General features: G+C 40.0%; 1 protein-coding gene across 1 annotated transcript; it reads right to left on the bottom strand.

The window, feature by feature from the left end:
* SDHAF4 (succinate dehydrogenase complex assembly factor 4) lies at positions 1-26,675 on the bottom strand. The gene is made up of 3 exons (XM_064486956.1): positions 26,527-26,675; positions 17,124-17,273; positions 1-4,544 (listed from the first exon to the last, which is right to left on the bottom strand). Exons 1-3 carry the CDS (start codon positions 26,588-26,590, stop codon positions 4,435-4,437), a joined length of 324 nt encoding a protein of 107 aa, XP_064343026.1. The 5' UTR covers positions 26,591-26,675; the 3' UTR covers positions 1-4,434.
* Positions 26,676-26,705: the final 30 nt, after the last annotated feature.

The following is a 26,705-nucleotide window of genomic DNA, read 5'->3' as shown; positions in this document are numbered from 1 at the left end:
TTTTTTTTTTTTTTTTTTACTTTATTACACTTTTGTTATTGTTGTTGTTTTGTTTTCTTGGGGGGAGGGTGGGTAATTAGATTTATTTAGTTAGTTTTAATGGAGGTCCTGGGGATTGTACCCAGGACCTTGTACATGCTAAGTGCACACTCTGCCACTGAGCTATACCCTCCCCTCTACAGTAGATTCTTACAAAGGTAACATGACCACCAGAATGACTATTCCACCATCTTTGCTGTATGATGTAACCTAATCAAGGGGACAAGTATCTCGTCATATTCGCAGGTCCCACCCATACTGGAGGGGAGGAGACTACACAGTCCAAGTACACCAGGGAGAGGGACTCTTGGGTGCCCCTGTGGAATTCTGCCCACCACGAACACTGAATTATTCAACACTGAGGCAGCATTTGTTGGATGTTTACTATACCCAGCACCATGCTGCAACTGGGGGTACAGAGCTGAATAAAGTAAATCAGGAAGACAAAGACAGATAAGGAAGCCCACGGACTAACAGAGAACAGAACTGAAAATTAATTCTAAAAGAAGTTAGTATGTCTACAATAGCTGAGTGTGGAAATGACACAGAAGAGAGCCAAGAAAGTGAGTATAGCTCAATAGGTACTTTCTAGGCCAGCAGTAGAGAAGAGGGGATTCCGGCAGAAGGCATGTTATCTACCAGTGTGGAGAGGTGCTGAAGAGCCTGTCTGAGAGGCTGTGAGTAGAGGGGCTTGGCTGGAATGGAGGGGCCTGAATGGATGTCAAGGGCCAGCCCAGGAAGGACACAGAACTTAAGATTTCATCATGGGCTGGAACCACCAATGCAATCTGTGAAGGGATATTAATAAATCAAGATCACAGAGGCCAACTCAGACCAAGAGAAAAAAAAAATGACTCCATAAAAATAATTCAAAAAGTTCAGCATAAATAAGCGCAAGTGAAAAGCAAAGGCCTCATACAACTTGGTAACAAAAGGTCAATATTCAATAGGAAATGAGCAAAAGACAAGAAAAAGCAATTAACAGAAGAAATACAAAAGGCTGACAAACAGAGAAAAGTGCTTACATCACTTGTGATTAAGAAATGTTAAAATCGTGAAATCACCATTTTTGCTATGAAGTTGTTAGGATAACAGATGTAAAAAACACTCGTACAGACTCAGAATACTGAAGGACAAAACACCAAAGGTTACGGGAGTATAGAAGTTTTACTGATAATTTTTGTTTTCTTCTTTATACTGTTTTCTCAATTTCCCCAATGAACCTGTGTAATTTCTTAAAATAGGAACTAACATATTCATTGAAGAAACAGAGCATCTAAGGCAAAACAGCAGCGCCTGTCCAGCCAGCTCACCCCCAGAGGCAACTACTTTCTGCTCTCCTAGTCAGTGCTTCTGGTGCTTGCCTCCACACTTCTAAGTAATGTGCACACACTGTTATCCCTGCGCTTGTCATTACCAGCTATCTCGACTTCCTGTAATACAAAGTTCTAGATTCACCACGGGTGGTCAGGGTTAATTAGCTGGGCAAGCATTAGTCTCATATTGCTTCTCTGACGTACAGAAGGGCATTGCACATGTCTGTTCACACTGAGCCGCATTCCACAAAGGACTGGAGAAGAGATATGCTGGTAGCAACAGGCAGGGGCACTCCAGTCAGCATTAACCTATCCACACAAAACCACGGAAGTAAACCATCTGGGCGGTTCGGCCTGCTGCAGCACCTGGCATACAGGATGGCCAGGGGTAGAGGACCTGTGACTCGTAATCAAGGTTTCAGATTTGATATGAGACAACCCCCTCCAAAGGCCTGGGGCTTCTGACTAGCAGAATGAAAACGAGATGATAATTATCAAAATACAACCTTCTGTCAGCTTTTTTAAAAATAAGGCATCCACCTGAGTCACTGACTTAGGGATGAGACAAAATACAAAACTCTTCTGGTAAACCAAAGAATCCAAGTGTTCTACACCTTTGAAGTTGTACATGCCTCTTTGAATACGGTGACCTCCTGTGCTAAGGAATACACAGTGTTTTAAGATAATGGTTACAGTCCACAGTCTATAACATCTCAGTTTATAAATTCAGATTTTTCCAAAGGGGCTACTTAAAGACAAGCCTGCAGAGACACTTTCCTAGTTTTTCTCCTTATGCATGTTTTCAGGGTCTAATATTCTCTTAAAAGTTGCTTTTGAACACTCCAGTGATTTTCGTCTCCTTCCCACGCCTGCGTGAACAACAAACTCCTCAGTCTGTCCACGATCCCTTTCTACCAGCAACAGCTAACAGGGGCACCTGCAGTCTCCAGGCTTCAGATGCGACTCCATTTGCAACAACTAGGTTAGAAATACAGGGTCTAAATATATCTAAGTGGTATTTCAAAAGAATATAGGCTGTTACTAAATTTTAAGCAACTTTCACATAACTTAATTTTCATATTCATTAACCAAAGCTATGTAAAAGGCATAAAAATAATTTATAGGCTCAAATGTCCAATCTTGACAGAAGCAGTCTTCACATGAGCAGGAATAGACATTTAATGTGTTTTAGAGATTAGTTAAACCTTATTTTTACACACCTATATTTTATGTATTTTACAATTCTATACTATATGCCCCAGTAAGACTGATTCTCAAATAGTTTCCTTGGATGCTGGTGGTGGACAAGTAACATTTTTGTCTGTCCAAACTCTTTTGAACACCATCTCGACATCTGCTAGCTCCCCAGTGCAGAGCCTGCCTTACAGCCCAGGGATCAGTAAAAGCACACCTCCCAGCCTCCACTGGGGTGTGTACATCTGACTCTGTGCCCACAAGAGGTTAGATGAGAGAAAAAGAAAGCCACTGGGACTTCATTTTGCCAGCATGGTCAGCATCATCTCAGGGCTCCTGGGGTTTGTGTTGATGGTGGTGACAGTTTCCTGCCTACAGAGAGAGGTGCAGCAGACTCTGACATTGGGCCCCAGCTCTCTTCTCTAGCCAGCGCTGTTGTGGGTTCTGAAATTTGGTCTTGAAGGCTCAGCTGGTTCTGTGAACCTTTCTAAGGAGTCTGCATTTAGTACCTCCCTCTCGACTTAGGTCAGCTAAGCAGTTCTTGGAAGTGTCCAAGGACCCTGGGGGACCCTGAGACCGCTACAGGGGCTCTGAGAGATACTCCCTTTTCTAACCACGTACCTGTGTGAGGCTACCTTTTCTTCCTTATACCAGAATCAAAACAATATCACAACCAATTGAATGCAGAAGATGATACGAGAATACGGCGGCCTTCTATTAAGTTAGATGTTAAAGAGAATCAAAAAAATATAAAACAATGTCACTTAAAGTATTTTTTTGTTTTGGAAAGTTATTTTAGTTTCACTACTTTTCAAAAACATGTTATTTTATGTTAACATGTGGAGGTCCAATCTCTGCGACTGAGTGAGGCCAGCGGACAGCAAAGGAGCCCAGCCCTTCCCGTTCTTCCATCAGTACTGCTCTGCAGATGGGCTTGGCGTCTCCTGACCCAGTCATCCAAAGACCACAGGGAGGGAGCTTCTGAGTCATCAGACGTGACTCAGCTGGCACAACCCATCCCCTGCTTCTCTCACATTAGCCTTTCGGACTTGAATTTTATCTTTAACAAATGAATGAGTATTTCAGCTCTGTTCATCCATGAAAATAATCAAATTTTCCAACTAATGATTTTTAAATGTTACATTCATATAAAACAATTTCAACTCAAGTATTTAAAATTTCAGTTTCTTAGATTTTCACCCCAGGCAGCCTGAAGACTTAGAAAATATAGTATGATTTAGAGATGGCTACCACTGAGAGGTATATGCTATGCATTGCTCCAAGTGGTTTACCTGTATTTACTCATTTGATCTTCTCAGCTGCTCTATGAGATGGAGCTAGTATTATCTTCAATCATACACATAAGGATACTGAAGCACAGAGATGTTAAATAACTTACCTAAGGTCACACAGCTAGTAAGTAGCAGAGCTGGGATTTGAACCCAAGTAATCTGGCTCTGGGGTTAAAGATCTTCCCTTGTTACCATGGCTTTACCAAAATAGTACACACTACTTAACTCATGTTTAAGAAGCCACTATTACTCAGTACATAGCAATAAAATTATTTTTTCTAAAAAGGTGTTTTATTTGCATTTGTATTTTATAAGCAGCTGCTTAATTTAAGCTGAAACATGATGAAATAAAAGCTTGCAGTTCTAATCATCACTTACTCTAATACATTTAAATTAAAATTAATGTGCTAATGTAGAAATATTTTCTTTCTTAATTTATAGCAGCATATTTTCTTCCAAAGCCATCATATACCTCTTTAAACACATTACGGAAATTAGATGACTGAAATAATATACAGAAAGAAGACAGTCAGAATAAGTTAATTCAGATGTACACAATCAGAAAAAGATACTGAAGTTAGAGAACACGTGGCTTAAAAATCAATGCAGCGTCCTTTTCGTTCCCAATCTCCATATCGAGTAGGTTCCGGGCCCCTGGGTCCACCTTTTTCTTTGGTAACAGGATTAACATCATCTGGAAATTCTGGAGAAAGACGGAAGATATAAAAGAAAGCAGTCAGTGGAGATGGGAAAAGCATCATGGTCAATTTTGAAGACAGGGTTGCAGAGCTGCAGGTTAGTGAGACGGATACTACTAATGAGGTTACTACGATGCAGTCTTTAATGAACTCTAGATGTGGTTCTGTCCCCACAGTTTGAGAAATCACTGTAGGACATAACTTTCATTTTCAATCAGCCTTATTACCTACATTAGTGACTTAGAATTCTCAGGCCCTGATCTGGGGAGAGGCTGCATATGTGCTGCTGGGTTAAAAAAGAAAGAAAGGGGTGCAGAGAACAGAGTGCAAATACACAGGGTTTGGAAGGTTCTGAAACCAGATTACTTTGAAGGTTATTTTTGTTTGTTTTTAGCAGCTTTACTCATAACTGCCAAAACTTGAAAGCAACCAGGATGGCCTTCAGTAGGTGAATGGATAAACTGTGGTACAGCCAGAACACAGAGCATTATTCAGTGCTAAAAAAGCTATCAAGTCATGAAATGACATGGAGGAAACTGAAATGCATATTACTAACTGAAAGAAGCCAATCAGAAAAGGCTACGTGCTGTATGATTCCAAGTATATGGCATTCTGGAAAAGGCAAAACTATGGAGACAGGAAAACGATCAGTGGTTGCTGGGGGTGGGGTAGGGAGATGAACAGGCAGAGCACAGAAGATTTTTAGGACCTTCTCCTTCATCTGGAATGTCTTTACTTCTCCTTTGTTGCTGAAGGATCCTTTCACTGGATACAGAATTTATAGCTGACAGTTCTTTCCTTTTAGCACTTTAAAATATTGTGCCACTCCCTTCTGGTCTCCATAATTTTAGGTGATAAATTTGCTGTCATTTGAATTGCTGTTCCCATATAGATAATATGTCATTTCTCTCTGTTTTCAAGATTTTGTCTTTAGTTTTCACAAGTTTAACTATGATGTGTCTTGGCATAGATTAGGTTTACCCTTCTGGGGGCTTGCTCAGCTTACATATTTGTCTTTTGTCGAGTATGGTTAGTTTTCAACCATTATTTCTTCAAATGTTCTTTCAGCCCCACTGCCTTGCCTCTCCTTCAGGGACTCTGATTATACAAACCATGGATCTTCTGTTATTTCTCAACTGGTCTCTCAGGCTCTGTTTATATAGCTTTTCCAGTATACTTTCCTTTGTTGTTACCGACTTCAGATTACTTTGACCCAATGCCTCACTTTTCTTATCAGTGAAATGGGGACAATACCTGCCTTCCTATCTTGAGGATAAACAAAGAAATGCATGTTAAGGGCTAGCACACTCCCACACGAGTGCTCCATGAATTTCAGCTATGAGTATGAGTACTCCTCATCATAGGGTTTTGGTTTCAGCAACTGGTCCGCTGGGACTGCCATCTAAGGACATGACAGCAGTTATTATTGGTGGCACCATGTGTTCACAACTGGAACATCCATCTTGAGTAAAGTCCAATTCTGAGCACTCTGTACCTTTAATCCTCATAATCACCTCTGGGACAGAAGCAACACTTGTCTCCACTTTATAGACGAGGAAAGTGAAACACAAAGAGCTCAAATTCACACAGCTGCTGAGTGGTGAAACTGAGTTTGAAGTCACATTCTGGCTGCAGCCCTGATCTTAGCCCCCACACTGTACTGATCTGTATACGAGAGGAACAGAGGAGGAACCAGCTATTAGAGAGAGTTCCAATTCTTAAACAATGTCTGTCCGTCCTTCTATCTATTTATTTATTTTTGCAGTTTTTAAAAGGAAAATTTATTTGACAAAGTTTCACTTACCACAATACATCTAAAAAATCAGTTTCAGAATTTCATATAAACACCAAGACCAAAATCCTAAAGTATTGGAACTGCATCTCAAATTCTCCCCATTAACTTAAAAAAATAATTAAAAGCTTAAACTCACATGCCTTAGAGGTTATTAAATGAAACCAGAATTAACAAACATGCCCAATGTTTCACTTTAATTGTAGACACAGCTCCTATATTGAGTTTTACAAAAAGGCATGTCTTTCAACATACATCCGAACAGTGTTCAATGTAATGTGGTTTATAAGGGCAACATTTAACATAATTCAACTGCTTTAACCTAGAAATACTTACTACTTAAGTACATCCTACAGTATAACTAACTTGGGAAAAGTTGAAAATTATTTAACAGTTACAGTTTACTCAACTTAGTTGTTACATCCTAGATGAATGTTGTGTTCAAAAAACTGGACTTTACTTAAGTCTTTAAAACAATCCTGATTTCCATTTAGAGTAAGCATAAATCACAAGCTCGTGTTGCAAAATTGTTAAAACTTAAGTTCTGTTTTTCTTTTAAACAAAGGTTGACCAAGAGTCAGTGATCAGGATCAATTACATTCCCCATCCACCACTCACACTGGACATGCTAGACATCCCTCCCATTCCGTTTGCTCCCAGATGCTCGGCTGCCACGGCTGTAGTAGCTGCTGGTCACTGCTCCTTGGCTGCCTATGCAATGTTTGATTGAAAATCACCGGAGTTTTCCTGTAAAACTTGGTCATATCCACTCATGCTGCTCTGGCTGCCGTAGCTGCCTCCATAACCACCGCTCAGCTGCCGGCTGGCTGGACCACCATAACTGGACTGCTCTGACAAGCCCGTGCCTCCCATCCTTTGGCTACCTTAAGCACCACCGTGTGCTCCTGCTGTAGAATTCAGGAGTTCTACGTATCTGTGTTGCCTACTTGCTTTGTCTTTCAACATAGCTGCCACGGCATCTTCATGAGTTGCAAACTTGACATCTGCTTCACCAGTTACTCTGCCATTGGGACCAATTTCAATATGTACTCTCACAGGGCTGGTGAAAAAAAATTATAAATACATTCCTGGAATAAATCCAACTTGATCGTTGTGTATCATCCTTTTTATATACTGTTGGATTCAGTTTGCTATTTCGTGGAGGATTTTTGAATCTATGTTCACCAAAGACATTGGTTTGTAATTTTTTTTTGTCTTGTCTTTGGTTTGGTATCAGGGTAATTAATGGTGGCCTCATAGAATGAATTTGGGAGTGTTCTGTCCTCTTCAATTTTTGGAATACGCTGAGAAGATAGGTATTAGCTCTTCTTTGTATGTTTGGTAGAACTCTCCTCTGAAACCGTCTGGTCCTGAGTTTTTGTTTGCTAGAAATTACTATTATTATTACTACAAATTCAATTTTACTACTAGTGCTTGGTCTCTTTCTTCTTGATTCAGTATTGACAGCTTGTATGTTTCTAGAAATTTGCCCATTTCTTCTAGCCTGTCCAATATGTTGGCATATAACTGTTAGCAGTGTTCTCTTAAGATTTTTTGTATCTCTGTGGTATTCATTGTTATCTGACCTCTTTCATTTATTACTTTATTTGGGTCTTTCTCTCTTTTCTTCTTGGTGATCCTGGCTAAAAGTTTATCAATTTTGTTTATCTTTTCAAAAAATCTGCTCTTGGTTTCACTGACACTTTCTATTGTTTTGTTGATTTCTATTTTATTTGTTTCTTTTCTGATCTTTACTTCCTTCCTTCTGCTGACTTTGGACTTCATTTGTTCTTCTTCTATTTCTTTTAGGTGATAGGTTAAGTTGTTTACTTGAGATTTTTCTTGTTTCTTGAGGAAGGCTTGCATTGCTATAAACTCCCCACTCAGAATGGCTTTTGCTATATTCCATAGACTTTGGAGTACTGCATTTCTATTTCATTAGTCTCAAGGTATCTTCTCATTTCTTCTTTGATTTCTTCATTGACCCACTGGTGTTTTAGTAGCATGTTCTTTAGTCTCCAAGTATGTGTTCTTCTCCCATTTTAACGCCTGTAATTGATTTCTAGTGTCATACTGCTATTGTCAGAAAAACTGCTTGATATAGTTTCTATCCTCTTAAATTTGTTGAGACTTGTTTATGACCTAGCACTGTGACCTATCCTGGAGAATGTTCCATATTCTGCTGCTTTTGGATGTAATGTCCTGTAGATATCTATTAAGTCCAAGAGGTCTATTATGTCATTTAAGACCACTATTGTCTTACTGACTTTTTGTCTAGATAAGATGTCTACTGAGATAAGTGAGGTGTTAAAGTCCCCTTCTATTATTGTATTATCAATTTCTTCCATTTTGTCTGTTAGTATTTGCTTTCTACATTTAGGTGCTTCTGTATTGGGTGCTTATATGTTAACAAGTGTAATACCCTCTTTTTGTATAGATCCCTTTATTATTACATAATGCCCTACCTTGTCTTTTGTTACAGTCTTGTTTTAAAGTCTACTTTATCTGAGAATTACTACCCCTAGTTTCTTGTCATTTCCGTTTTCAAGAATAACTTTTTCCAGCCCCTCACTTTCAGTCTGTCTTTAGCTTTGAAATGTCTCTTGTAGGCAGCAGGTTTTGTAATCCAGTCACCCTGTCTTTGATTGACGCATTCAGTCCACTGACATTTACAGTAATTATTGATAGGCATGTACTTACTGCATTTTATGACTTGTTTCTTGGCTGTTTTGTGGTTCTTCTCTGTTCATTTCTTATTTTTATTTCTTCCCTAGTGGTCTGATGACTTTCTTTAGTAGTATGCTTGTGTTCTTTTTAGCTCTTGTGTATCTGTTATAGGTTTTTCATCTGTGGTTATCATGGGGTTCATAATGTTGATCTATAACTGCATTTACTTGCTTTAACTGATAGTCATTTAAGTTGAAACATATTCTAAAAGATCTACAATTTTTTACCCCCATCCCCCACATCGTTTCTGATGTCATGTTGCATTTTCATGTTTATCCCTTAACTGTTTATTGTATTTATAGTTGCTTTGACAACTTTTTTTTGTCTTTTAGTCTTTGTACTAGGTATGCAAGTGGTTGATGCTCAGTCCTTACTATACATCTGCCTTTCCTAGTAAGATTTCCCTTTTCCTATAGCTTACTTGTTTTCCTCTTAGAGAAGTCCCCTCAACATTTTTTTGGTTAAGTGCAGTATTCATGGACTGTTAGTTTCTGCTTATCTGAGATGTCTTTATCTCCCCTTCTATGCTAAATGATAATCTTGCTGGGTAGAGTCTCCTAGGTTGCAGATTTTCACTTTCAACCACTGGAATACATCTTGCCACTCCCTTCTGGCCTGCAAAGTTTCTGCAGAGAAATCAGCTGATAGGCTTCTGGAGATTCCCTTGTACATGACTCTGTTTTCCTCTTGCTGCCTTTAGAATTTTCTCTTAAACTTTTGCCATTTTAATTATATGTCTTGGTGTGGATCTGTCTGGGTTCATCCTGTTGGGACCCTCTGTACTTCCCATACCTGGACATGTTTCCTTCTTCAGATTTTGGAAGTTTTCAGTTCCTAATTTCCTCAAATACATTTTTGACCCTCTTCTCTCTTTTTCTTCTGGGTCTCTTATATCCCAGAGAACTCTTATATTGTTTGCTATTTTCATTTTTGAAAATTTGCTTTTCTTTTTGCTGTTCTGATTGGCTGATGTCCATTATTCTATCTTCCAGATCACTTAACTTATGGGTTCTTCTGTGTCATCACTTAGTCAGCTATTCATTCCTTCTAGAGTGTTTTTTATATCAGCTATCGAATTCTTCATTTCTGATTGGGTCTTTTTTATATTTTCTAGTTCCAAAATGACTGCTGTGTAGATGTGTTCTTTTCCCTGACTCACTCTACAGTTTTATAACCAATGCTTTGAGCTCTTTAGCCAGCTAACTGTTGTTTCACTAGCTGTATTTTCAAGGGTTTTCTATTGCTCTTTCAGTAGAGAGCAGTTCCTTTTCATTTTACTTAACTTTCTTTGCCTCTGTGAATGCACGTGGAACAGTCACCTCGCGGTGGTATTCTTCCCTGGGAATGTCCCTATACTGACCGCACGTGCCCAACGCCTTTGGTGGGAGAGCTGGATTTGATGTGGACACAAATCACATCCTTCCTCAGGGTGTGCTGGCAGCTGTCTCCTTGGTAGAAGGTGGGGCTGGAGGTGAAGGGGCTAGAGCTGAAGCCAGGTGTGGGCTGGGACGTCCCCCTGCTCAGTGTCTGTCTGTGTCCCACACGGGGTGGGGTCTGATTTGAAGCTGCTGGAGCAGAAACCCTGAGGGTCGGCACGAGCTGGCTCTGTTCCTTTTAAGTGTGTGTTTTCCCCTCTCTGGGCACTGGGGAAATTCCCCTCTCTGTGCAGAGGGGAAATTGCTGAAGTGCAGCTCATGCAGGCGCTCAGCTTGCATCAGCCGCAGACACAGATCTGAGCCGTCTCTGACTCACTGCCTGTTCAGTTACCCATATTTGTTTCCCATGCTCCACTTAGATGCAGACTCAGTGCAAGGCCCCTTTGACCTTCACAGCTGCCCACTACCCCCAGCATCTGCCACCCCAACTCTGCTGTGGAGCTACACCACAGAGCTGGTAGGGCCCACGTGGACTCTCAGCTTGTATCAGGGGGTAAGCTGTGGTGGAGTGGCCGCTGTCAGAGATCTGGGCTACTTCTGATGTGTTGCCTGAGTACTGCCAACCATGGCAGCCACCGTCCCACCCAGGCTCTGCCTCTGCATCCCATGGCTGAGTCTTCTCCCCAGCAGTGGCTGCCCCAGACCCAGTGCTGCACTGTGACCTGGAGTGAGCGGGGCCAGAGCGCTTGCCTGGCTTGGGCTGTGGCGTGTGCTGAGGTGGGCCAGGAAAGTCAGCAGCTGCTGGAGCAGACCTCTCTCTGCCCCGCCTCAGGGGCAGGCAGCAGGTGTGCTCCTCACTAGCGGAGACCAGCTTCCCACAGCCATCCTGTTAGTCCCAGCAGTCCTCCAACTAGACAAGGGGGCTCATCTCCTCTGTGAAGCACACCAGGCCTGGGGTGCCCAATCGGAGGCTCTCACCACTCACTCTCTAGGGTGTGTCATCTCCCTTTTCCTCTGAGTTCCCCTCCAGGGGTACAGGCCCCAGCCTGATTGCTTTCCTTCCCTTCCCACTGGGTCATATATGGATCTGCCTTACAGCCTTAGAGGTACCGGAGTCTTTCTGCAAGTTTCCAGTTAGTTTTCAGTGAGAATTGTCCCACATGCAGATGTATTTTTGATGTGTTCGTGGGGGCAGTGAGCTCCACGTCCTCTTACTCAGCCATCTTCATTGATATTCCCAAACTGTGTCTCTTAGAAAACTAAATGAACATCTCCAAAATCATGTAGTCCCTCTCTTGGCAAATGAAAGCGGGTACAGAATTCATAGTGAAATTTTTCAAGTATTCATTCATTTTTTAATTCTTTCTCTACTGTGAATACACTGTCCCCTACCTACCCTCATCATTATTCTGTTTTCTAAAGAACTCCTTGCTTTGACTTCTGAAAGCCTTGCTAATGGAAGCTTTTCTCCTTTCATTTTTTCTGGGCTCACTTGGTGTCTTAGTCAGCAAGGGCTGCCATAACAAAATACCATAGACTGAGTGGTTTAAGCAACAGAAATTGACTTTCTCACAGTTTTGGAGGCTGGAAGTCCGAGATCAGGCTCTGGTGAGGACTCTCTTCCTGGCTTGCAGATGGTCCCTTCTCAGTGTGTCCTCACATGGCAGGGAGGAAATGACAGCAAGGTCTCTGCTGTCCCTTCGTATAAGGGCACTAGTTCCTTCTCATGGGGCCCCATCCTCACAACCTCACCTAAACCTAATTATCTCTCAAAGGCCCCACCTCTAAATACCATCATTTTGTGGGTTAGGGCTTCAACATGCGGATTTTAGCAGGACACAGTTCAGTCCACGGCACTAGGGAAGAAGGGGGGTCAAAATGTCCCTGCTCCTCACTGCTACTGCCAGCCTCTCATATTACCACCACACTTCTACAGACTTTCCTCTTTTGAATTCTACGCTGCGCACTTCTCCAGTCCTCTTCTCCAGTCCTGTGATAAACTCAAAGACTTGTCTATCTTCTTGGGCAGGATCAATATTTAGTTCATAGTTTCACCCTTAATATAAATATCTACATTAAGAACATCACATATTGCACCCACAAACATCCTCAATCCTCTTTCCTAGTGACTCTCACCTCCACTTCTGCCATCCACTGCCATCTACTATGTTCCTCCTCCAAATCCCACTCTTGAGCTCTCTTCTTTCTGACCATAACCTCCTATTCCACCATCCCCCTTCTTCCTCATGTTTGTTTAACCTAATCTTCACCCTCATTATACCCTATAGTTTTCTGAAACTTTTTATTCCTACTACTTCAACACCAAATTATCCTGAGTTCCGTTCTAGACTAATGTGAGAGTTTTCTACCTCATCTGTGTTTTCTGACTCTCATGACTCCAGCCTAACCTGTACAGAAAGTTGAATTAATATTTATAAAACAGAATCCCTCCTCAACATATATTAAGTGAAAGAAATCAGACACAAAATACTATGTAATGTATGATTTATTTAAAATCCTACAAAAGGGCAAAATTATGGTGACAGAAAACAAAGCAATGATTGCCAGCGGGGTGGGGGAAAGAGACTAACTGTAAGGAGCAGCGAGGGGCTCTGTGAGGGATGAGACTGTGTTAGGCCTTGTGTTGGCTGCATGACTGCAAACGTTTGTTAAAATTCACTGAACTGTTCGCGTAAAATGGGTGAATTTAAAAGTGGGTAAATTTTATTACATGCAGATTATACTTTAAGGAAGTTGATCAAAACAATCTCCACCCAAAACATTCAGTGCTTTCCTCACTGTCCACTGCACAGAGCCCATATACTATAACGTGGCACTTCGGGCCCTTCCAGATTTGAACTGAGTCTATTTTTCTAGCCCTGTATTCTATTAATTCACTATACTCACTTTACACGGCAGCTAAGAGGCCCATTAGCTAAGTCTTGCAATGTCATGCTGCCCAACCTCTTTCTTTCGGACCATTTCTTTCTGTGTTTTTGAAACATCTCCCCACCACTCCCTATCTACCCAGCTCAAATGTTATCTCTTGTCTACCTTTCTCTGGTCTTTTTCTGTGTACTTCTCATGTTACCACACAATGTCCTGCTCACAGTTATTTATATATAGCAATTTTCCTTTCCTTATTCATCTTTGCATCAAACAGGGTGCCTAGCTGCAAACAATTGTATTATCTTAGTAACAAAAAGTACTCTCCGCAAAGGTGCAACCTATAAATTTTTCTTAGAATGAGGTATGTACTCGAGGCAGGAGACTAGACTAGAAGGATGACAACAAGGAAGAAGACTTGTTAGGAGACCAGCAGAACTAGAGACACTGACTTTGGGCTTTACTGGTAGCACGGATAAGAGGAAATGAGTTTGAGAGATGTTAAGAAGGTAGAAACATGACTTGGCTAGTGAATGGATCCAGGACGCAGGAAGAGGCAGGAGTGAAGGATTATCCCCTGATTTCAGGCTTCAGTGACTTGATAGATGGGGCAGGTTGGGAATCTAGAAGGAAGAGGACTGGGGCAGGGCTGGTGGGAGGGAACAATGAGACAAGATGAGTTTAGCTTTAGATGTATTAATTTTAAGGTATATTTGGAATATGCAAACAAAGATGTTCAGGAGGCAGCTGCAGACAGGAGGAGCTCAGGAGAGAGATCTGACTAGAGGTAAAAATGTGTGAATCACCAACATATATGTGGTATTTCAGATCATCTCAGGAAGATACAAGTTCTCCCTAGGAATGCTTAGAGGGCTCAGGACAGCCACCTGGAAAATATGTCCATCTGAGAGTTGGGTAGAGGCATAGGTGTTTTAAAAAGAGCCCAGGAAGAAATGGTAGAAGAAATAGAATGAGGAACTGAAGAAAGCATAACCAAAACCAAGACAGAAAATTTCCAGAAGCAGCAGTTAACAAAGTCAAATGTTGTGGATGGTTAAGATAAAATGTGGATTATGAAACACCTGCTGGATTTGGTAATATATGTTCAACATAAACCTCAGTGACCCAACAATTAAGACAGATGCCTAGCATTGTGTCAGAGATGATTCATTTAGAAATGTGCTTTCTTTTTTCTCTTTAGTTGTATTTAAATACACATAACCATTTACAAGTGTACAATTTAGTGGCATTAAATACATTCACAATGCTGTGTAACCATTACACCACATCCCAAACTTTTTCATCATCCCCAGTATAAACTCTGTACCCACTAAACTAAAACTCTCCCTTTCCCCTTCTCTCTAGACCTTGATAACCTCTATTCTACCTTCTGTTTCTACGAATTTGCTTACTCTGGGTACCTAAGATAGGTGGAATCATACAGTATTTGTCCTTGTGTCTGCTTGATTTCACTAAGCATAATGTTCAAAGGTCCATCTGTGTCCCAGCATGTATCAGTACCTTTCTATGACTGAATAGTGCTCCTCTGTGTGTACATACTACGTTTTGTTTATCCATTCACCCATCGATGGACATCTGGTTTGTTTCTACCCTCTGGCTGCTGTGAGTAAAGCCTGAGTGTGCAGGTATCTGTCTAAGTCTCTGTTTTCAATTCTCTTGGATTTATAGAATTACGAGGTCACATGGTAGCTCTCTATTTTCTTTTTTGGGAAACTGCCAGACTGTCCTCCATAGCAGCTGTATCATTTCACATTCCCACCAGAAACACATGTGGTTCCAATTTTTCTACACTGTCATCATCACTTGTTATTTTCCAGTTTTTCGTAAATTACAGACGAAGCTGGCGTGAAGCGGTGCATCGCCATGGTTTTGATTTGCATTTCCCTACTGAGTAGTGATGCTGGGCATCTTTTCAAATGCCTCTTGGCCATTTGTGCATCTTCTTTGGAAAAATGTCTGTTTGAGTTGTTTGCCCATTTTTGAATTAGGTTGTTTTTCTTGTTGAGTTGTAGGAGTTCTTTAGTCTTCTAGATATTAATTCTTTTTTGGATATATGATTTACAAATATTTCTCCCATCCTGCAGGTTATTTTTTTCATTCTCTTGATAACATCCTTTGATGCACAAAACTTCTTAATTTTGATGATGTCTAATTCATCTATTTTTGCATGCATTGCTTGTGCTTTTGGTGTCATATCCATGAATTCACTGTCAATTCCAATGACATGAAGATAACTCCAAATCTTTTCTTCTAAGAGTTTTATGGTTTCACCTCTTAAGTTTAGGTATTTGACATATTTAGAGTTAGTTTTTGAATATGATGTAAGGTAAGGGTAGAGTTTCATTCTTTGGCATGTGGATATCCAGTTTACCCACTTACTGAAGACTATTCTTTCCCCCACTGAACGGTCTCAGCACCCTTGTCAATAATCAGTTGACATATATGTGAGGGTTTTTCTCTGAGATTGCTGCTTTTGTGTGAGATGTCTTAAGGAAATACTTCCTCTCAGATGTTTGCACTTTGCTAAAACCTCTGAAGACTAATTCTACCTTTAGATTATGATAACTTTTTAAAAGCCTCCATCATCTTGGCTGATGATCTGATTATTAGGTTAAGCTTGCTAAAGTGCTATAAACTGAAATATCTAATGGATGAGCAAAAACCAAAAGCTTTTATGTTCTAGAAAGAGTTCCAGACACGGGTCCCTGTATCCTCTCCTGGTATCTTCTTGCCTAGGATGTTTCACTACACAGACAGGTTAGGTCTCATGAGACTAGAAAAATCATACAAGCAGGGGGCAGCCTTGCCAATATTTCAAAGTGGTATGTTTACTTTTATGCTGTCTAGAACGCTATTTTTGAAAACGAATACTTGCACATGTTCCACAATTCAAAGGTACAAAGAGTATAGAATGAAACCAAAGTAGTACTTAAAAAAAAACCCAACAACAAAAAACCTGAACTTTAAGACATGAGCCAAATTTTGTACATACTGAACCATGCTGAGTCTATCACCTCACCTCCTTCAAAAAAACCTCTTTATTCTGCAAACCTGCCCTCTCTTTCCCCAACCACATGGTTACAGTGAGAACCACCACATTCATCTGTGACCCAGCCTACGGCCACTCTGGTTGATTTAGCTGTGGACACATGGTCTAAGCTGGGCCAATGAACTCTCTTCTTAAGGAGTTTGGAAGTAGGACTAAGAAATTATATTTTCAGTCTGAGTTGTTCTTTTGAACTGAGTAGCTGCTAGAATCAGGTACTTTCTGTCCAGTGGACTGAGAAGGGAGTCTGGAGACAGAAAACAATGAAAAATGTGACCAGAGACCAGAGAAGAAGGGAGAACAGCCTAGTTTTCAAATATTTAGTGTTTATCCTGAGGTTCCAGTCTTCTTCCAAGGTCCTGCAGCATTACTGCCAAAGAGAGCCTCACCTGTACCCTGTACCTCAATGACAACCTACCCTACCCTCCTCTCAAGTTTGCTCAAGTAGGTTTCTGTTATTTGCATCAGCGCAGGTCTCAATTCATATATTTTGCCATGTGAGTAATGGGGTATAATGCATCCATCTATCACTACCAGGGGCTTGGAAATGTTTCTTTTAAAACCCATACGTATTGGTGGTCAATAGAGTAATTTTATTCATTATTGACATACTGTTTATTATTGTTAATAAAGAATTATAAACAATAATCTGTTTCTTTCCTTTCATTTTTTTCCTCAATAACTAAAACATTTTCTTTGAGACTCAAAATGAAGAGAGGAGCTTTACTGTACTCACTTGTCAGTGGTTCTTTCTCTAAGTTGGAATCTTCTGGCGCATCAAAACGACCTTCTGGTAACTTTGGCTTCTTAAGGGATTGCTTGATGGGTTCAGATTTTTCTCCTTCAGAACTCATTTTCCTCAAAGAATGACACAGAAGGGGTGATCCTAGCAGAGTGAAGACAGTGAAAAAATGGGAGCTGTTCATTTATTCTACTTTATAATTTAATAATTTTACTTACTGCTTTTTAGCGTACACATTCACATTTATCAAAGCCAAAAAGTACAAAAGGACATATATGAAAATTCTTCCCTCTCCTCTGTCTTCCAGACAGCCAGTTCCCTTCCTTGGAGGCAACTAATGGTATCAGTTTGAAAAGAAAAGCTTTGAAATAAGTTAGTTAACCATTATCAATATTGTAAAAACTTGTATATAAAACACTGATTCTTGTCTGAAGCAATGTCCAAAATACCAGGAATGAGATTATTAAGAGTAACTAAGTAAGATGAACTTTTTTTTTCAATAACAATATTTAGTATTTAAATCTCTAGAAGTCACAAGGGACTGTATTTAGTATTCTCATATTTTAATCCTAATTGTGGTTCTCTTTGCCTGCCAATTAAACATTTTTAAATGTACTTGGCATTTTCATATATAAATGAGATCACCTTCTCTCTAGATTATAACAAGGAAGTTAAACTTTCAGTATTATGAAAGTAGCTGACCCTTGTTGAGATAAAGTTCAATAAGGGCAAAACCACTCTGAAAAATGACCTCAGCGCTGGGGGCTTTCGACTCCGGAAGGAATGGCTTTACAGGTAGACAGAGGTGGGTACCAGTTCTGGTCACACCACTGTGGCAGGTAGAATAGCGGGCCCCCAAGGGGTGAGAACCTAACACGTGTAGGTTAGGTCACATGGTGAAGGAGAATTAGGTAGCAGATGGAACTGAGGCCACTAATCAGATGACCCTGAACTAGGGGGGCTGTCCTGAGTTATCTGTGTGGGTCCTTACAAGAGGAAGAGAGAACTGAAGAGAGAACCAGAGAGATGGCATGAACCAGTGAGACAGGCCTGACATGTTGCCTGCACTGAAGATGGAGGACAGGGGCGCTGAGTCAAGGAACTTGCACAGCCCCCAGAAGTTGGAAAAGAGATCCTCCCCTAGAGCCACCAGGAGAAACACAGCCCTAGCACTTGGTTCAGCCCAGAGAGTCATTCCAGACTTCTCACCTCCTGAACTGTAAGAAGTTTTAAGCCACTAAGTTTGTGGTAATTTTTTACACGAGCAATAGGAAACTGTTAAAACAAACACTTTCAGTTGTTTGACCTTTGTCAAGTTACTTACCCTTTCTAAGTTCATTTCCTCCCCTTTAAATTGAAGAAAACAGTACCTATTTCATGAGGTGACTAATAGATTAAACAGCACAATTCCTGCAAAGGACTTTGCATGGTGACAAACTGTATCTATTACTATTATTATAGAATTACTGGGAAGCTTTTCATAACATGACATATAAGTAGAATTTTCTTTCATTGCATGTATTTTATCTATATTCTAACCTTCACATCAACCTACCCCCTACTTTAAAAAATTATATGTATATACACACACAAATATATAGACACACATGCAAATATACATGCACACACATCTGTGTGTACGTATGTATGTCTCTGTGTATACACATACACCCTCCACAGCCACCTTGGAATTTACATAAGGTCTGTTTATAAGACTATATAAAGTTAACATCACACACAAACTGCACTAACAATTTCAAAATAGTACACCAGGCTGTGAATTTGTACCTTCACCACATACAGCTCAGTGACAAGCAACACTGTTGACTGAATGACCAACTGTAATGCAAATTAGTCTCCTCCCACAGATGCAAGAGTCCACAAAATACAAGGATTTAGAAAATAAATACATAACTGCATGTATTAGTAAAGCTATGACAATGATTTACAGAATACAGTTTCCTCATCTACACACTCACTTATATAAAATACTTCATATTTATGATACTAATTGGCTGAGAAAAATTCTGTGAATCAATAAGAATTTCTATACAAATTAAAATAAAAACACTTATCTATCTAAAATTTTTAAGCATTCCACATTTGATTACTCACTAAACCTATTTTGTTATACATTAAATAACTCACTTTGAAACCTATAATCCAGCAAGTATTTACTAGCTACCAGTAGCCATTTGCTCCTGTGCACTCAGGCTTGACTCAAAACAATAAAATTAGTACTTCTTGTTTTAGGTTCGATTGTTTTAGCAAATTAAAAAAAAATCTTTTAATTGAAAGCTTGAAATGATATTTAGCGTAAAAAGTAATCATGGTATGCTTCAAATCTGCAGAAATTCCCAAGTATTTATGCAAAATCATACAAATGGCATAAAATCCCTGGCTACCAATTATAATGTAGACAAAATCTGAAGCTAAACATTTTGCTCCTTAAATGATGCAGACATATGAACTGTAAATAATACAAGTGATATCATGTGTCAGATGCCTCGTGTGTGCCAGGCGCCGTGCTACGGGCTAACAATACATTACAGTCATCTGATGAGGTACGCAGAGCTGTGTTTTGTAGTATTCTGTTCAATATGAACAAAATCACCTTCTGAAAAGGCGACACGAGGAAGATGTGGCAGAGGCTGCTAGCTGTCTCCCAAAGTCACTTTCCTCTTCATCCATTAGTTCGAGGACTCCCGCTCCCACCCTGCTTGCTACCCAGCTGAGCACTAGGCCCCTCACTCAGAGAGCACAGTCCCAGCCTGCCTTGCAGTCCAGCAGCCGCAGGCCCAAGCGGTGACTAGAATGATGTGTGCAAACTCTAGGTCGCCTCAATTTTGCAACAAACCGAATGCCCTGGATTTCTTTTCTCAGTCCCTCAGGTTGTAACGTGGACATGGCAGTGACCTAGCTTCCACCATGCAGATGAGGACAAACCCAGGTCTGGATGATATTTGAAATACTGAACACCTGTTGACACAGGATATAAAGAACTAGTAAAACTACCAGTATATCTGGGTTGACTGCTGGCCCTGCTGTACAGATACTGGTGGAGCAACAAGATGAAAAGAATCGATCCCTGAATGACCTGTCCCATCAGCAGGACTGTTACAGCAGCCTGGCTCTCCCCTCAAGTAACACAGTGGAGAAGTAAAACACTCACAAACTAAGGGCACTAGAGTCCCCGTGGGTTCCAACGCCAGCCACACCACCTACTAGCAACAGGACCCTGAGAAGGTTATGTATCTCACTCACTCTGTTTTCCAATTTCAAAAATGGGGATATTTCTACTTACCTTGCAGAGCAGTTCAGAGAACTAAAGCAATGTGCGGGTCTTTATGTGCACACACAGAGCATATGAATAACCTGAGCCTAACTGTGGGATGCAGGAGTCAACGTGCATGAGGGATCTGGGTAAGGAACAGAAACGTGAGCATACCTCAGGGAAAGAGAAGAACAGCAAATTTTACGTGTGAGAAATTGGTTCCTCAGCCTGGCTCTGGACACTTCTGAAGGAACTTTACCCAAAGAAAGAAGAGGTATAAGGAAAAGCCAAAAGGCCAGTTTTCTCAGGGGACTCTGAGACCATGGAAACATACACAGAACTATTTTTGCAGTCAGGTAACAGTATGACAAAATGTGGAGGAAAACAATTCTCCTCATTTCTACACAGTACAAGATGAGATGGGACACTGCACTCCTTTTGAAAAGTAAGGAAATCCACCATAAAGCCCATGTCTTCTTTTTCAAGAGGTTTTTTAGCTTTATCCAAAGCCAATTTAGAGTTGCATTTACAAATACATTAGGGGCAAGAAGATAATCTGAAAGAAGGAGAAAAAGCAAAGAAAAAAGACTGAATCCCCATTAAAAAGTTTAAAAAAAAAACTTCTCAAAACTTTTGCTTTTGGCAATTTGATACATGAGAGATGCCAAAACTATAGCTATAAAACATCTATAATAAACAGACAAATAAATAAAAGAGAGAAAGAGAGAAAGAGAGAAAGAGAGAAAGAGAGAAAGAGAAGAAAGAAAGAAAGAAAGAAAGAAAGAAAGAAAGAAAGAAAGAAAGAAAGAAAGAAAACATTTTTAAATCAGAGGAAGAAATTTTAAAAAAGTAAAATAATGATAAACCACCAGAGCAGTCCAGTAAGATAAACAAACACTTAAAAGTACTACATGACCTGTGTCTTTCTCCCTTAGAGCTTTGCGTACAGAGCTCTCAGGACAGCAGGGAGAAGAGCAAAACAAAAAGCCTATTAGAGGCCAGGACTCGGGGGGCTCATGCATTGAGAAAAGAGAGTGATCTGGAAGATTCTTAAATGTGCATATAAGACACCTAGGGAGACCATGTTAAAACGCAGACTCTAAGTAAATCTGGCAGGACCTGAGATTCTGCATTTTAACAAGCTACCAGGTGATGCTCAAGCTGCTGGTCCAAAGAGCAAGGAACTAGAAGACAGAGAATTAATGCAGAGAAAGGTTAAGGATGGAAAAGTGTCCATCTTGACCTTGGTTCTAAGTGGATGTGAAGGAGGACATCCCTCTTGGTATTTTGAAGCCTCTGCCTGACCATACCCATGTTTATGCCTGATTACACACTATCTGCATGGTCCAAAAAGCCCCACAGGGAGCATCTTACTACAAAGGGGATCCAAGTCTAAAGCTGAAGTGCTCCCAGACATATGGAAAAAGCAGAAGCAAATCTCAAGGAGAAATACTCCCTCAACCCATGTCTTATGTCTTACGGAAGTCTCAGAGAGAATTCCAGTAAAACCCTCAAGGAAACAAGCTATCACAAACAAGAGTCAGCAGAATCAGCAAACACCAGAACAACAGGCCCAGATCATAAAGATCTACATACTGCAATAACTGAAATCAGAATATGAAATAACTATTTATATAATTGTATCACTCTGCTGTACACCGGAAACTAACACAACATTGTAAATCAACTCTATTTCAATGAAAAGAAAAGAAAATATTTAGTATGTTTAAGGAAATTAAAAAGGAGCCAAAAAGGAGAAAGGAGTAAGAGACTCTGAAAAATGACGAGTCCAATATTAAAAAACAAAAACAAAAACCCACACATAGATATTTAGAAATATAACAATTTAAATTTAAAGCTCAAAAGAGCTAAATAGAATAGATACAGTTAAAAAGAGAACCTGTGATTGGGAATAAAGTCCTCAAGAAATTATACAGAAAAAAGCACAGAGACAAAGAAATGAAAACAGTGAGAGAGATGTTAAAATATGTGGAGGATAACATGAGAAGGTCTGACAAATGCTTGTTTAATCATAGTTCCAGAAGGAGATAATGAAAAAAACCAGACATAAAACAGACAAGAATCTTCAGATGTGGGAAGCACAGAGAACTACCAGTAAAAAAAAGAGTTAAAAAAAAAAACCCACATCTATACACAAAGTAAAATGAAGAACTCACCATCAAAAGAAGATCTAAAAAGCAGCCAGATAAAAGACAGATTACTAATAAAGGACCAAAAATTAGACAGATGACTTCCCAATAGCTATGGAAGCCAGAAGCCAGAGCTGTAAGAAAATGATACATCCACTGAAAACACCTTTCAAGAACAGGAGAGAAATTAAATAAACCAGATTTTCAGATTAAAAATAAAATATATATAAAGAAGAACACAGAGAAACTTTATCACAAAAGACTGTTACCAAAGGGAACTTCTGAACAGTGTACTTTAAGAAAGCAACCCCAGAAGCAAAGTGTGAGATAAAAATAGAAAATACAAGTTTTATACATTGACTGTATAGAACTATAATAATAACATTGATTTGTGGGGTTATCAAAACCACAATCCCATCCTAACATATACACAAGAATACACACACCTCTAAAAGGCTGAACAGCAAAGATGGAACATGAGTGAACTCAAAGCATTCTTAAGCTTTATACTGTCTAAGAGAAAAATAAAGATATTAATTAACTTTAGACTTCCTTAAGCATGCATTTAGATTTCTAGTGTAACCAATAAAAGGTAATGTATAACTTCCAAACCAGCAAAGAAAAAAAAGAAGGAAACATTTAATTCAAACAAAGTATGACAAATACAAGGTGCAAAAAAATAAAATGGTAGAAATAAAGTCAATTATACCAGTAATTATAACTGTAAATGGATTGAACTCTCCACTTAAAAGGTATAGCCTGTCAGACTCCAAAAATAATCCCACCAAAAGGGGCCAGAATAACTTTAATTTCAAAACTAGAAAAAGAAATTACAAGAGAAAAATTACAGGCCAATTTCTAAACAAAACATCAGCATACCAAACCCAACATTATGTTGAAAATATAGTCATCTTGATCAATCTGAATATTTTCTAGGAATGCAAGAGTGATTCAGCCTAGAAAAATCTATAATTCACCAACCCACCAGATAAGAAGAAAAATGATATAATCACTCAAGAAAAAGTAAATTTCAAGGTTTATTCAGTCTTAAAAAATAGACAATTACAGAAACAAAAAAACCTCCCAAAACTCTCCTGGACATAGCAAGGGACTTCACCTGATAAAGGGCACATCTACAGCTAATATGATGAAATACAAACATATTCCCTTTACAAGCATGAACAAGATACATACGCCTATCACCACTTCTCGTCAACGTGTACTGGAAATCTGAGCAAGGACAGAAAAACAAGAGAAAATAAAATGATACAGAGATTGGGAAGGGAGAAACTAGATTTTCATTATTTGCAGGTAATATCTGTGTCTACCTAGCACTGCCCCCTCCAAAATCTGCAAATAAATTATTTAAATTAATAAAGCAATTTAGCCAGGTTACTAGATACAAAATTACTAACAAGTCAACTGTGTTTCTATACATAAGCAGTAATCAGAAAATGGTAATTAAAAAAATATACCTAGCAGTTGTAACCAAATCCCAACAGGAACTTTTCTCTTTTTTTAAGAATTTTATATGGAAAGCAGATATTCAAGAGTAGCCAAGGCACTTGTGAAAAACAAGATTGAAGAACTTCCCCTACTAGCTATCAAGAGGTATTACAAAGGTATGGGTACTAAGATAGGTGGTATCAGCAGAGGAACAGGCAAATACATCAGCAGAACTGAAAAGAGAGTGAAGAAATAAACCCACCTATATATGTAAGTGTAAACTTGATTTATGGCAGCTGCATTACAACGGGGGGACAGTCCAATACATGGACTTGGGACAACTGGTTACTGACATGGGAGAAAAGGGAAATTGGTTTCCTGCCTTACACCGTAAGTGAAAATCAATATCTGGCAGAATAAAGACTTAAATAAAAATGTAAAACTATAGACCTTTAAGGAGAAAATACAGGAGGCTATCTCTATGACATTAAGGTAGGGAAGGCTTTCTTAGACAACATTACAAAGCACTGACAGTAAACAACCATGATGAAAAGCTTCACTGACTTGGTCCTGGAGCCCACAAGACCAGTTACTCATCCATAAATTTTAATTTAGGAATGCATTTCCTGTTTCCAAGCACCTACCCCGACATCCTAGATGAACTATAAATGGTTCCAGTGGCCCCTTGGCGGTGCGGAGTGCAGCTGCGAATGATTCCGGATGGCTGGCTGTCCATCCGATCCCACCCTGCGAGTACGTTACCCTATAATAAACCGATCCACCAATTACATGGAGCTGCCTGCCTCAGTTTTCCATCTCAAGATGCCTTCTCAGTTTGGTGGGCACTTTTTGTTCCCTCCATCCTCCAATAGAGCTATTTTCCACTTATATAACCAAAAAAGGTTTAGTGTTCAAATACACGTAAAGAACATTAATAAGAAAGACAAACAATCCAATAAGAAAATGAAGAGCTATTCCACCAAGAAAAGCGAAAAACTTTTGAAAAGATGTTTAACTTCTCTAATCAGAGAAATGCAGAATCATCATGAGACACCATTTCAACACCGTGTAGGCAGACAAAAATTAAATTTTCTGATGATATCAAACGTGGGCAAGTATATGCAGCAACAGGAACTCTAATATACCACTGGGAGAAGTATAAGGTGGCAGTAGGAATGGTAAACACCTTTACAACTTGGCATCATATTGTAAAAAGTGAAGAGGCCTACACCAGATGTTTCAGGAATTCCACACCTTGTACAAGTGTACCCACAACGTACACAGGGATGTGCAGCAGCCAACCCTGTGTTTCTAGAATTACACATATGCCCACTGAGAAGGGGAAAGGAAAAATGCATAATACAGTCTCACAGCTGTATGAATAACTACCACATCACACATCAATATGGGTGACTCTCAAAACAGTGTTAACTGAAAAAAGCAAGTAAAATAAATACAAGAGGTATGAAGCCATTTCCACAGAGATGAAAAACATACAAAGTTACACAGCTTAGCATCAGGAGGCAGCACACAGGTAGATGCTGGACAGTGAGAATATTCTATTTTTTCAGTTGGAGGATGGGGTCGGAAACGCTGGCTTTGCTTCATAACTCACAGATGTCATATAAGTTTTTGGTATCAAACACTTCATTCTTAACTTTTTAACACTAGCGAAAAAGAGATGCTGAATGAATACACAACAAACTTTTACAGTTATTATGCTGAGGTCTGGGTAATACAGGACTTTTACTTCTGTATTGCTCATTTCTGGACCGTTTCAAACCGTTACAATTAACAAGTAATATGTTTGGGGAGAAATGACTGCAGAAAGGAAAACAAACTGCAAAGGAATCTGGGGCCTCTTATGATGAGGGGCAGAACTGTTTTCAACTTGTGCAATTTCTCCAGGATGTCCTAAATTAAGACTATTCTGACGGTGAAAAAGAATATGAAAATGAATATACGTACATTCATGTATGACTGAAAAATTGTGCTGTACACCAGAAATTGACACAACATTGTAAACTGAATATAACTCAATTTAAAAAACAACTATGCTGAGCATTCTCTGTGGGTTAAGTCTGTAACATACTGAGAACATTTCCCAACAAAAATGAGTTTTAAATAAATGTTGGTTTTTACTGAAAGCATGAATACTACTGTTATTAACAATTACTGGTTTCCTTTAATTTTCATTATATTTATTTGCCTTTGGCCCATTTTCCCAAAATTCTGCACTTTCCAGTTTTGTTTTTTTAACTATACTGTAAACTAACATGAATCCTCCTCCATGTAAGTAAGTTAAACAAGCAATGCCTGCCTCCACTGCCCAAGAGCCCGCTTTCCGTTCTCGCCCGAGCATCAGTGCGGGGCGCCCCGCGAGCCCCGAACTACCTGGCACGACCGGGCAGAGGGCGACCGGGCTTGGGGCCTCTCAGCTCCAGCCCCTGCGTTCGGGCGGGGAAGAACCTGCCCCCGGGCCTTTGGGACCCCGCCCGCGACCTAGGCCCCGGGCCAGGCGCCTTACTTGCCGCTCTCCACGCCGTGGCCGGAACGCGGCCAAGTAACCCGGCGAGGCCCGGTACGGTCATTGCGCCCAGTCCCTCGGCGGCCGCGACGGCCCGGTCCCAGAGGCAGCCTGCGCGTCCTCCCGCGCGCCGTCCCGGCCTGCCCCGCGGCAGGGGCGGGGTCTACGTGTGGCCGAGA

Source organism: Camelus dromedarius, chromosome 6, assembly GCF_036321535.1.
Source record: "Camelus dromedarius isolate mCamDro1 chromosome 6, mCamDro1.pat, whole genome shotgun sequence".
Taxonomy (NCBI): Eukaryota; Metazoa; Chordata; class Mammalia; order Artiodactyla; family Camelidae; genus Camelus; species Camelus dromedarius.
This window is presented reverse-complemented; position numbering and strand designations above follow the sequence as displayed.

Excerpts from the sequence above, each read along its gene's own strand:
- SDHAF4 (XM_064486956.1), bottom strand. The coding sequence starts at position 26,590 with ATGACCGTACCGGGCCTCGCCGGGTTACTTGGCCGCGTTCCGGCCACG. Across the intron at positions 17,274-26,526 it reads CACGGCGTGGAGAGCGGCAA|GATCACCCCTTCTGTGTCAT; the intron begins GTAAGGCGCCTG and ends TCACTCTGCTAG. Across the intron at positions 4,545-17,123 it reads AGAGAAAGAACCACTGACAA|AATTTCCAGATGATGTTAAT; the intron begins GTGAGTACAGTA and ends GTCTTTCTCCAG.